This window comes from Diabrotica undecimpunctata, chromosome 6 (genome assembly GCF_040954645.1).
Source record: "Diabrotica undecimpunctata isolate CICGRU chromosome 6, icDiaUnde3, whole genome shotgun sequence".
In the NCBI taxonomy this organism is placed as follows: Eukaryota; Metazoa; Arthropoda; class Insecta; order Coleoptera; family Chrysomelidae; genus Diabrotica; species Diabrotica undecimpunctata.
Window position 1 is genome coordinate 148909578 of NC_092808.1, and position 13714 is coordinate 148923291.

The window sequence follows — 13714 nt, forward strand, 5'->3', positions numbered from 1 at the left end:
AGACGCAAGAAAGACGATGTCTGTATAAAAGCTATCTATTGGATCTTCGAGCGTTTTTCATTTCTGACAAAAAGACTTCTTTTTATAAAGAGTACAGGTGATGGATCAATGCTTGTGTCTTAATTTCTTTATGTACGGTTGCTGAGTATGTAATTAAAATGAATCAATTTGCATTTCGCTAATATAAAGAAAAAATTTTGTCTAATTAGAAATTCTTCTCTACTAAGATTTTTTAAATTTCTTTTCCTGATTAATATTATTTTAGTTTTATTAAATTAAAAAATCACTATCACTTAAAATATACTGTATAAAACTGAAACTGAGAACATCCGTATAAAATAGTGCACAGTTGCACACCTCTCTTTTTTTTTCAATAACGACAAAAAGATTAAATGGCATAAAGAAACCTAAATCTATTTTGTATTGTAACATTTATATTTTGCTTTTTAGGGGGTAAATAGAGGGACTGAACAATTACTGGGCTTGGAGATAGGGTAAGCAATTAAATTGAAACGTTTGCGAACGGCTACTTATGTTTTGGTTGGAGAGCTGAGTCGTGGATAAGGATTCCTTTATTTGGTTAGGACTAGTAGGACTAACTATGAAAAATAAAAAAAAATACTTACAGAGATGTCCTGGATAACACTATATAAGAAGATTTAAAAAAATCCTGTTATTATTTGGGAAGAAAGGCTTTTCCTTCCTTAGATTTGAATACAAAAAAACACTATCCCATACAAACTTTAAACGATCTGGATCCGACCAATGGGAGACACAAAATGGAAGCTGGACAAATCTTGGAAGAGGTCAAACATCAAACTGTGCCTCGGCTTATCCTGGATGATAACAATATGTATTCTCTTAACTCGGCTGCTTATTTTTTACTCAAAACCATGTAGGTCCCCTTATATCTCAGAAACGCTGTTATCAAATTCCCTTGATATGGAATATAGCAACAAACCGGTGATTATTTCACTTTACCAACTACCACATAGCCTTTTGACCTTAAATCACCTTTTTTTAATCAAGACTCAGGGAATTAAATGAAAATTTGTCGGTTTTTAAAACTCTTCGAGAACCATGTTTCCTTATTCAGACTCCTAAGCTGTTCTTTCCGCTTTTACCGCCATACTCTACCTCGACTGCCCACTCCCCGGTCAAACTCGTCTCTTTCCGTGCTAGTTTCTAACTCGCATCCAATCGGATCTCTCTTTAACTAAGCTTTTGATTCGATAATGGACCTTAAAGTGCTAGATCTTCAAATTTTTGTGGAAACTTATTAAAATTAAAACGCAAGTACACACTACGCAGTTAATATTTTCTTTATATGACTCGGTATATACACCTGGGTAAACAAACTTCAGGTCTCTGTGACGTATTAACCAGGTGCGTTTCAAATAAATTCTTATACACTTTTATATATTTAAATATTCAATGCTTAAGGGAAATAGATCATGCTACAGTATACGTAATGAATATTGCTGACATATTACTATTAGTCTATCTCTATTTGGACCAAGTTTTGTGCAGTGCTTTAGTGAAACTTTGCTGTAACTTCTCTGATTTAAGCCCATTGTGGAGATAAATAGCAGAGTAACTAGCCCAGTACGTCAATCCCTTGGCCATTTACTGATTCTCCATAACATGGGATTACGCAGTATCCATATTAATTGTTGAGCAGGTTCATCCATATTATGTAAAAGCTTGGCTGTGATGTAATCGCAACCAGATCATTTATTTCTGTCAAGATGTTTTTTGGCTTCATCAACTTTAGACCTTAGGATATCTGGTTCGAGGTTTATTGGTGTGATTTATCGTACAGTTTAAAAGAATCTCTTGTTTCATTTTCATGTACGTGTACGTGTATTTCTACTTCCTGGTAGATGTAAGAAACATATTCATCTACATCTTTGCGACAACTTTGTTGAATTCTGATTTATTCTATAATTTTCCATGTTTGGTGTTTGTCTATATTATCAAATTCTATAAATCGAGGACACTCTGTAAAAAATGTGCGAGGGAAATCTAACATCTGAAGGTGTTTGCATGTTGCATAACTTTAATGGGAACCAAAGTTATGAAAAGGGAATAAAGAATGGCGAGAAAAGTTTATGAAAGAGGGGTAAAAGTGCTGGATTCTTTCTTGTAAGGTAAATACAATGGAGGGTCAACAAATTCCAGCCGACAGGAGGCATACGACGTAAATGATTTATTGCAGCCTGAATGAATATCCGTTTGGCATACAAAGTTATGATTAAAAAATCAGGTAGAAAGTGAAAATTAAAAAAAGGGAAATTTTTAACTACATAATAGAATTTATTTTCCTTAAAGGAACGATTTATTAACCTAGTCCAAATAAAAAAAGTCAACATTATATTAAGACATAGTTAATGAAATATTTTTTATGGGGAGACGAATAATAGAAAAAATAGATAACCACAGCCAAATTTTTTGACATATTAATGCGTTAATTCACATGTGCCAAACTTTTCTTGACAGTGTGCCACTCTACGTTTATAAAAAGGTATTCTTGCTACCAAACGTTTTTTAAAATATACTTATACAGGGTGGTCCTTAAGTAATTGTACAAAAAGAAACAGTAGATTCTACACTATAAAATATTACGATTCAAGCCAAATTGCTTTAATAAAATGTTAATATTAAGAAAGATACAGGGTGTTTAAGTGCAAAATTAAAATTTTATTTTTCGCTATAACTTTTATATTGGTAAACATTTATGTGTAAAAATTTATTATTATATTAACTGGGTACTTTTAAATATAAAAAATTATAATTTGATGCATACTTTGATGTAACTGATAGAGGGCGCCACTTATGCCACATATGTAGTATAAATTTGCTCTTAACTTTTTTGCTCTTTAAGTTGCCTATATTTGGGATAGAAAATATTAAAGATACATTATTTTAACAAAAAAAAGGTATACTTGTTAATAACTTCTAAACTTAACAGTTTTCAAGATAATCGCATTTTAAAATTCAGCTGCATAATTCTGATCTAAGGCAATTACTCCAGGCAACGAAGAAAAAATAGACAAAAACATTAATAGTTCTGAATTTTGGTATAAAATACCTTTAACTAAAGTTAATAGGTAACGAAATATTAAATAAAATAAATATATCAGCAGGATAATTAATAATAGGATTTGACAGAATAACAGAATAATAGAATTTTACATCAAACATTTTACGTTTTATGTTAAACTAAAGTCATAATCAAAACATTTTGTTTACAAACCAAATTAAGAAATAGGTAAACTAAATAATATAACTTTTTGTCAAAGTAAGTGTTCGATATGTCCACCATTTTCTTTAATTCATTTGTCAATATATTCCATAAAAGATCGTCTCATATTAAATAGCATCATTGGTTCTAAAGACTATCTATTTCTTTCCACAGTTGATTTCGGATGTTTATGGTATTCTTATAGACACGTTGTGTTAATGCGTCCCATACACCAAAATCAAGCGGAATAAATTCGGGGCTACGTGGTGGCTATAATGTATAATGGATGAATATATCAATGACATTACTTATTTATATGATTACGTTTATTAATTTGTGTCTACAATATTTATAACAATATCGGTTATTAGGACAACGATGATGTTTTTGTAAAAATGCTGAGTCTTTCAGGTTAGATTTGTAGCAAAAGTATTATGAAACAGGACACATATGTGTTATTCAATACCTGTGCTCTAGTTTCTATGTGTCCTAATAAAAATGGGTAAACAATTTACGTAATGAACAATAAGTATTCTTTTCGCATTTTTTATGAATTAAATAATTATATCAATATCTCACGACATTGCCAAGGAATATGACTACCACGACCAATCCAACGTTCAAAAAAGTATTTAAAGTATGTATTAGTTCTTAAATACTAAAAGTATTTAAGTATGTTCTAACTACCTTCTCTCTAGAATGTGGTTGTGTACCATCTTGCATAAGCCACATATTTTAGGTTTTTAGCATTTTACAATAGAGAAAAAGTAATATAACGCCACTATAAAAACTTAAGAAGCGATAGCAAAGGTTAATTGTAAACATGATGACGGCCAACGTCTGAATACGGACACGGCAAATAAAGAAGAAGATAAAAAATCTTTTCTTCAATAAAACATTTAGCACATATAAAAAAGCATTTTGTGATGTTACATTATTATCATCTTTGAGTTGTTTTAATAAGAATAAACTATTAATTATGCTTATCTACAGGTATTCAGTGTTTGACCGCACAAATATCCAACTAAGAATTATTGTGCAGCTGACTTATAAAATGCATTTATCTCGAAAACGGTTAATTTTCAGGTTACTAACTAGTACACCTTTTCTTTGTAAAAATAACGTATCTTCAATATTTTTTAACACAAATAGAGCTAACTTAAAGAGCAAAATAGTTAGGCGCAAATTTATGCTACACTTGTGGCATATGTGGCGCTTTCTATTAGTTACATAAAAGTAAGTATAAAATTATAATCTATCCTACTTAAAAGCATATAACTGTAAATTTTTGTCCAAAAATATCTACAAACGTAAAAATTATAGCGAAAAATATAATTTTAAATTTCCACTTTAACACCCTGTATCTTTCTTAATATCAATATTTTATAAAAGCAAGTTGGCTTTAATCGTAATATTTTAAAGTGCAGAATCTATTGTTTCTCTTTGTACAATTACTTAAGGACCACCCTGTATAAGTAGAATTTGTTCGACATATCACAAAATAGAATGTAGGTCGTAGTGAAAATTACATTGTTGGAGACCAGTTTTCAAAACCTATAACATGAAAATTCGATTTTGATTTTTAGCAACAAATATGAGAAATTTGAAATATGACTAAAAATGCAGAATTTAAACTTTTACATTACAAATGATTGCACGTCATGGGACATACCCCAAAGGAGACGTTTTTGGGTGTAATTTATAGCAGAAGTTAATTACTTTTAAAAAACGTACTGGTGTAATTAAAAAAGAGCAGTTTTAAATGTTTTAGATCGTTTTTAATATGAAAGTTTAAATTCAGCGTTTTTTAAGTATATTTCAAATGCCCCACATTTATTGCCAAAACTTAAAACTAAAATTTCATACTATATGTTTTGAAGACTAGGTTCTAGTTATAGAAACTTTATAACTAGAACTCATATTTTACACGAGAAATGCTTATAAACTATACAAATTTTTGGTAACTCGATTTTTTTTTTGTTTTCTCCCCTCTACGTGGTGGGTTTTAGAGGAAAACCCGAAGGTAAAAGTGGTAAACCTTTTGCATCTTTTTTAGCGTCCTAAAATTGACATTTTTGGCAAAATTCAACTTGTTCTTATAATTTTCATTTAAAAATCTTAATAACAGTGGCGGCCGGTCAGGGTCTGCAGGATCGGCAGTGCTAACCCACACATTTATAGATGTTATAGATTTTTTTATTATTTAATTTAATCAGTATTTCAATAATGATTTATTGCAGGTAATAAGTTAATATCATTTATTTCTGTAAAATAAAAAAAAATATCTGTGAGATTATATGGACTAAATTTTATTCATGCTTTTTAAAAGAATCCGAGCGTTAAGTGTATCCTGCTCATAAACTTTTCAAATTAATAATCAGAGTCAGGCGTCCGACTGTGTGTGTGAATTCTTATAGACCCTTCGGCAATTTTGACGATATACATGTAACAATCAACGGAATATTAGTCGATAAGCAACAAACGATACATTTCTCCCCGTACGCATTCAAATGGTAGAAACGGCAAATGTGAATCTGCCGATGCTTCATTTTTATTGGCCGCAAAGTTTTAGGTGCCTTGCAAGAGCGGGATGAAGTGTTTCATAATTTAAAGGAATTTATTCATCATCATATAACGGGGGTCCTACGGCGATTGCCGCTTCCCGCATTTCAGCCTCCATCTCTTCCTATCTCTCCAATCTCTTTCTTCTAAGCATCTAGATTGCATTGTTTTTGTAATTTCTCTTCTCCAGGAATTTGGTGGTCTTCCCCTTTTCCTTCTTTCTGGCGGAACATACATTAAGGCTTTCTTAGGCCACCGCTCCTCCTTCATTCTCATCACGTGACCATACCATTGTAATTGCCTTCCTTGTATTCTATCTGAAAGAGTATCTCTAATTCCTGTACGGTTTCGTATTTCCTCATTCCTGATTCTTTCCATTCTCGATACTCGACATGACCTTCTAAGATAATGCATTTCCACAACGTCTACTTTATCTCGTTCATTCTTTGTCATCGTCCAACATTCGGCACCATATGTGGTAATTGGTTCTACAATTGCTCTGTATACGCGAAGTTTGGTATGCATCTTTATTTTATTAGACCACAGTAATGAATTCAGTATTCGGATGCATTTTTTCCCTTGGGTTATTCGGTTTTGTACATCTATCTTAACTCTGCCATCTGCTGATATGATGCTTCCTAGATATTTATACTGGTTGCAGCCTTTTATGACTGCGTTTTCAAGCCTCAGATCTGTGGTATTTCCTCCAATTTTTAAATATTCTGTTTTGCTTATGTTTACAGTAAGCCCCCATTTGGCATATTCCTCAAATAATTTTCGATTCATATAATTTATATCTTCCTCATCGGTTGCAACCACCACCTGATCATCTGCAAACAACAATGTATACAGAGTTTCTTGTCCCACTTCGATGCCCATAAATCTACATTTATTTCTCCAATTCCTCAATGTTTCTTGGACGTATATTTTAAAGAGTGTCGGTGGCAATCAGCATCCTTGCTTTAGGCCTTTAGTGACTTTAAATTCATTTGAGGTTCTGGTTTCAATTTTTACACAACTAACTGCATTTTCGTACAATTTATATATCGCTCGGATATACGTCGAATCCAATTCGGACCTTTCGAGGACCTCAACCATTTTCTTTAACGGGACACTATCATATGCTTTCTCAAGGTCTATAAATACCAAATGGGTCTCTCTACTTCTTTCGACACGCTTTTCAATTATTTGTCGTAGGATAAATATATTATCAAGGCAGGATCTCCCGGTACGAAAGCCGCTTTGGTCTTTAATATCTTGTATCTGTCTTTCAACCCTCGTCTTTAATATTCTGCCGTACAACCGGCCCACAGAGCTCGTCACACTAATACCTCTATAATTGGAACAGTCTCTTTTATTCCCTCTCTTATATATGGAGCTTATATAAGATTTATTCCAATTTTTAGGAATTTCCTGGTCTCCACACATACATTTATTGAAAAGGTCTACTATTAATTCTAAAAGTGCAGTCGGCCCATATTTAACCAGCTCTATGGGAATGTCTCCAGGCCCTGCGGCTTTTCCGTTTTTAACTTTTTTTAAGGTTTCCGTCAATTCAGATAATGTTATTATAGGGATTTCCTGTCTTTAATCTCTGTTGTCTATTAATTTCCTTATCTTTTCCCATCTGTACTCTACTCTATCCTCTTTCAGCAGTTTCGTATAATATTCTTTCCATTCATTTGTCCAGTCAAATGTTGTCTTCATTTTTCTCATTTTTCATAAACTACTTTAATGTTTTCCAAGCTTGTGCCACTTTTGTTCCACCTATAAATCTGCCCAGTTCATCACACTTAGCCGCCCAGTTTATATTTTTCGCCTTATCCACGTCTTTTATTTTTAATTATCCTATTTACAGGAATTTATTAAATTTTCTAATTGAATTTCCGATTCGAAGACATTTAGCGGCATATCTAAAACAATTCAGAATGAATTAATAGAATTAATTAGTTACATTTTAAATAACATTGTTGAATCTCATATTCAGGAAACCATTTGCTTTCGTTAGAAGTAGATGAAACTACTTATATATCATTCACAATTATCAATTGTTGTTCGATCCGCGTTACTGGTAATATTTATGAGAGCTTTTAGGTTTTACAGATGTAAGTAAAAGCCATAAAGTATATTTATTTATTATTGATATTTTAAACCACATTAGCGATTTGTCGATTCTTGATGTTACAGCTATTGTTATTAATAATGTTATAACAACAATTAAACTACAAACTGTCCTGAATAAAAAAGTAAACTGAACAAAAAATTGGAAATGTATTCCGACTGAAACAAATAATACACATATGGATTTAAGAGAAAAAAAATAAATACCGAACACCGTCTAATGTAATACAAAATTTAAACTAAATTAAATAAACATTCATTATATTCTTTAGGGGCTAAGCTGCCAAAAAGCAACCCCCAATCGACAGGCAGTCACCAATTCTGGTGCAAGCTTGACAAAATGCAACTTAACGTATACATATTTAACGGGATCAATTAACCATCGGACGTTTGAGTGGCATTTCGGATAAAATATTCAAGTTTTAAACTAAAACAGTAGAATCACTCTAAAGTGCATCCACATGTCTTACAAAATTCATTCCGCCAAATTGCACTGCTGAATTTAAATGTGATAAATGACACTTTTGATTTGTATTCTACTCATGTAAGGCATTTCACTCAAATTCGGAAAATCTAATGTATAATTAAAGCAGATATATGTAGCGACAAACCTAGAATATGCAAGTTTAATTTCAAAGTATGACCTCGATCTTCTGCAATATGGAATAATTGTCCTGCATTTGATATCTGAGTCCATTCACGAATGTTTTTTATCCAAGAAACTTGTTTTCTTCTTACACCTTTACGGTTCTCTATTTTTCCTTTAAGGATCAGTTGTAATCCTTTATATCGACTTTCCCTTACTATATGTCCCAGATAAGACATTTTTCGATGTTTAACAGTCTTTAGGAGTTCTCTATCTTTGTTGACGCTCCATAGTACTTCTTCATTAGTTTTCCTTGCTGTCCAAGGTATCTTCAGCATGCGTCTATGAACCCACATTTTCAATACTTCAATTTTGTTTATGATCGATACTTTTAGCGTCCACACTTCTGCACTATACAAAAGTACGGACCAAACATAGCACTCAACCATTCTTTGTCTTAGTTCCAAACTGAGAGATGATTATTACAAAAGAATGACTTCATTTTCATAAAAGTAGTTTTAGTCATTGCTATTCTAGGTTTTATTTCTATGTCTGGATCTAGTTGGTCCGTTATCACAGTTCCCAAATATGTCGTTTTGTGAACTTTCTCAACTTGGACTCCGTTTAATTGAAGCTTTGCATCTGGATGTGGGTCACGACTAAACACTAAAAATTTGGTTTTGTTTGAGTTTATTTTAATGCCAATTTCCTCTCCTAGTTCGTGAATACGAGCAAGCAGAATTTGGAGACCTTCGATATTATCTGACAGAATTACTGTATCGTCTGCATATCTAATCACATTAAGTAGGCTAGCGTTATAGGCTAGCGTCCTATTTTTAGATCATTAAAAATTTAATTTTTTTTCGACCTTTTTCGACGAAATTAAATACAAAATTTGTAACTTTTGGGATTTTTGGTGAAAGTAGCGTATACGACTATAATTTTGTTTTTTATACAGGCGAAACAATCGCCAAAAGTGAGATTGATTTGAAATGTTAGATTGTTAGATTTCTGAATCTGCAAGCCACTGAAGTGTTTTAATAATGTATTTACCTTCAGAGATTTATTATTTCATTTACACAACTGGGAATACCAAGCAACAGAAACTTTGCGGAAAAATATATTATAGAAGTGTCCTATACAAGACACAAAGCTCTTGGTAAAGTTCTTCCTAAAAACTCTAACATTTTGAAATTTAAAAAAATAATACATAATTTGGGTGTTAATGTGTTAAGCTGAAGTTGTCGTCTCTTGCTTTTATATGTGATTTTGATCAGCTTGAATCTAAAATTACATTTGATGATTAAAAGTTATCTAATTTGTTACGCCTCTTGAACGGTGCACACGACTTCGAAATATCTCCAGAGCCATTACCTCTAGGTAAGAGGATTTTGTAAGTACGTTTTTTCTGAACTAATAATAATTTATGAGTTATGCCAATTGTTTTGTTAGCTATAATCATCATAATTTACATTTATTTGTTTACTACTTTAAATAATTAATCAGTTATTGCAATATTTTATACATAAACATATAAAATCGTTGAAAATCTTCTTCTTCGGTTGCAGTCCATTACTAAAGGGAATAATACAGGTAGACGAACACCAAATATGGGAAATTATAGAACAAAGTAGGCAACTTAAAATTGGCAGTTATGATTTACATGAATATCAAACCTTGTCCAGAGAAATTTAACAAAGATGTCGCAAAGATACAGATGAATGTGTTTCTAACATCTACCAGGAAATAGAAATTCACGTACATGAAAATAAAACAGGAGATCTTTTTAAACTGAGAAACTATGCTATAAGAGATAAAACAGGTAATACGGTAAGTGACAAGGACGATGCTCTGAAAACTTGAAAAAAATATTTCACAGAGCAAATGTCTAACATTAATCATATTACAGCAAAAGAAATCACACCAATAAACCTCAAACTAGATATCCTAAGGTGTAAAGTTGATGCCGCCATAAAACACCTTAACAGAAATCAATCATCTGGTTGCGATGACATCACAGCCGAGCTTTTACATAATATGGATGAACCTGCTCTCCAATTAATGTGTAATCACATATGGAGAATCGGTAAATGGCCCAGTGATTGATGAACTGTGCTATTTTCTCTGCTATTTATCTTCACAATGAGCTTATAACAGATGAGCTACAGAGATATACTAATAGTGATATGTCAGCAATATTCGCTAGATATACAAAATAGATTTTGGGGCTCTTTATGTCATTTTATGTTTTTTTAACGACAAATACCTTAAAACTTAACTACTGCAACTTTTCCCAATCAGTATTCGTAGAACAGAATTGCTACAACGTTTTTTAAAATCTTACTCATAAAAAAAATTACTTTTATACAGATCACAACTACCGGCACTAAATCACTTTTCAGGATTCGACGTTCTTTCTTCTAACTTCAGCAACAGATAAAAATCCTCTCTGCTGTCAGAATATATCAAACATCCAAATTTCCTCATTACATTATATTCCTTTTCTTCACTTATAATAGTTTTGGTTCTCTCTTTGTTTATATGCAACCGACCCAGAAACATATTACAGAAATAGTGCAAAATGTAAAGGATAAACACTTAAAGACAGATTAATGAAGAAAAAATCATGGATGACAGATGAGATCCTGAAACTAATGGACGAGAGAAGAGAAGCCAAAAATGACCTAGACAAATATAAAACCATAAATATATTAATAAGAACAAAAATCAGAGAAGCGAAAGAAAAAGAAGCAAGGGAAAGATGCGGAGAAATTAAGACTCTGCAGTCAAAGTACGATAGTCACAATGTACACAGGAAAGTAAAAGAACTCACAGGGGGACTAAAACGAAGGCAGAAAGAAAATATGACTGATTCTGACGGAAACATCATCTTGGACAAACAGAGTAAAATAAGAACGTAGAAAGAATATCTAGAAAAACTATTTGAAGACCAAAGAGATAACACCTTTGAGCTAGAAGAAGAGGTAAATGATGGACCAAGAATATTACAGCAGGGAGTTTACTCCGCAATAACACAGTTAAAGGATGGCAAAGCGGCAGGCCCTGTTAATATAGAAGCAGAACTACTCAAACTAATGGACAACGAATCAATAGCAATAATCGCAAAGATATTCAACAACATATACAACTCTGGAGAAATACCAATAGAATGGCTAAAATCTGAATTTATTGCACTTCCAAAAAAACCAAGAGCCAAAAAATGCGAAGATTACCGTACTATAAGCCTCATGAGTCATTTCCTAAAATTGTTTCTCTGTGTGAAAGTCAAATTTTCCCCAACCAGCTCGGGTTCACAAATGGTGTTGGTACTAGAGAGGCTTTGTTCTCAGTATAAGTCTTATTCCAGAGATGCAGAGATGTCAACTGCGACGTATATGCATGTCTGTTTGATTACGAGAAAGCGTTTGATCGAGCACAGCACGCCAAGATGATGCAAATACTTAAAGAAACAGGAATTAACAACCAAGATCTAAAAATAATTAGAAGTCTCTATTGAAATCAGACAGCAAATCTCAGTGTTGAAGGTGAACACACTGACTATGTGAAAATCATGCGTGAAGTGAGGCAAGGCTGTATTTTGTCTCCTCTAATCTTCAATCTGTACTCTGAAAGAATATTTATCGAAGCTTTGCACGAAACTGAAAAAGGTATTCTACTAAATGGTTACCGGCTAAACAACATCAGATATGCAGATGACACCATAGTATTTGCGGACAACTTAGAAGACCTACAAGTTCTTATGAACAAAATCACGTATTACAGTCAACAATATGGACTCAATATAAACGTTAAGAAGACAAAGCTTATGATAATTAGCAAGAAAAGAATAACAGAAGGTCAACTCTACTTCAACCAATCCCCTGTAGAAAGAGTGACGTACTGCAACTACCTCGACACCATAATAAATGAAGAATGGACCAACAAACAGGAGATTAGAGCACGCATCGGAAAAGCTAGATCCACCTTCAATCGGATGGGGTCTTCTTCAAGAGTCACAACCTCTCTCTTGATACAAAAGTAAGAATGTTGCGATGCTACGTCTTCTCTGTCCTTTTTTATTGTGTTGAATTGTGGACCTTGAACGAAGATATGTGCAGAAAACTGGAAGCATTTGAGATGTGGCTATATCAGAGAATGCTTAAGATTCCGTGAACTGACCGAGTCACAAACGAGGAGGTCCTCAGAAGAATGAATATGAACCGACAGAGGTCCTCAGAAGAATGAATAAGACCACTATCAAATCTCGAAAGTTACAGTTCTTTGGACATATGCTCTTCTTCAAGCCATCCTGCAAGGAAAAATATTTGGAAAACGAGGTCCAGGAAGAAGAAGAACATCTTGGTTAAAGAACCTTAGAATCTGGTTCAATACAACATCTGTGCAGCTTTTCTGCGCTGCTGCAGATAAGATAAAGATTGCCATGATTATCGCCAACATTCGTAACGGATAGGCACATCAAGAAGAAGAAGACCCAGTGCAAACAACACGATTCGTTAATATTTCAAAAGCTTCTACATTTAGCTTGTCCTAAAAATTGTCAAAAAAATTATCTAGAGCGTGAAAGGAAGTCATAATACAAGATGCATGAATATGGTTATTAATATTAGAGCTTTTGTAGTCAAAATATTAATTTTTTTAGAGAATCCAATTTTTATACGTTATTTTAGTGTTCTTTTAATTATTTTGTTAAACTACTTGTCTACTACTCGCAAAATTGTATGTACTATTTAAAACTTAAATCGATACATTTCAGATTGGAAAAATACGATTGCATTGTCGATAGCTCCGATCGATCGTTGTGTAAAATTAACCTTCTCAGAATTACTTGCTTAATCTTTAATTAATGGTAACCCGATTTCACTAAAACCCTACTAAAGGTTGCTTCCTTTCCACTGACAACCTAATCCTTTAGACAGCGGACAAAACCGCTCGCTGTTCGTCAACTTCAAGTAAAATTCAGTGGTGTACCTACGAGCACTTACTCATTGTTACATGTCCGGAGAATAATACATACTAATGATTTCATTCACTCGATAAGCATTGATTACTGTGGTTTTAGCTTAGAGCCGAGCAAACATCGGCTAATTAAGAGGAAATTGAAAATTCTGATAGAGGTAGATGAATTGTTGGTATATAAAAGGCACGGAAATGTTTTAGTATTTAAAAGTAACATAAATTAT

At 32.8% G+C, this 13714-nt stretch overlaps 1 protein-coding gene across 1 annotated transcript in view; it reads left to right on the plus strand.

Moving 5' to 3' along the window:
• LOC140444669 (uncharacterized) overlaps positions 1-10619 on the plus strand; it is a 30133-nt gene extending 19514 nt beyond the window's left edge. Inside the window, exons 3-4 of the mRNA XM_072536429.1 lie at positions 10257-10335; positions 10423-10619. Of these exons, the coding sequence (XP_072392530.1) occupies positions 10257-10335; positions 10423-10619 (276 nt within the window). The remainder of the gene's footprint in view (positions 1-10256; positions 10336-10422) is intronic.
• The last annotated feature ends 3095 nt before the right edge of the window (positions 10620-13714 follow it).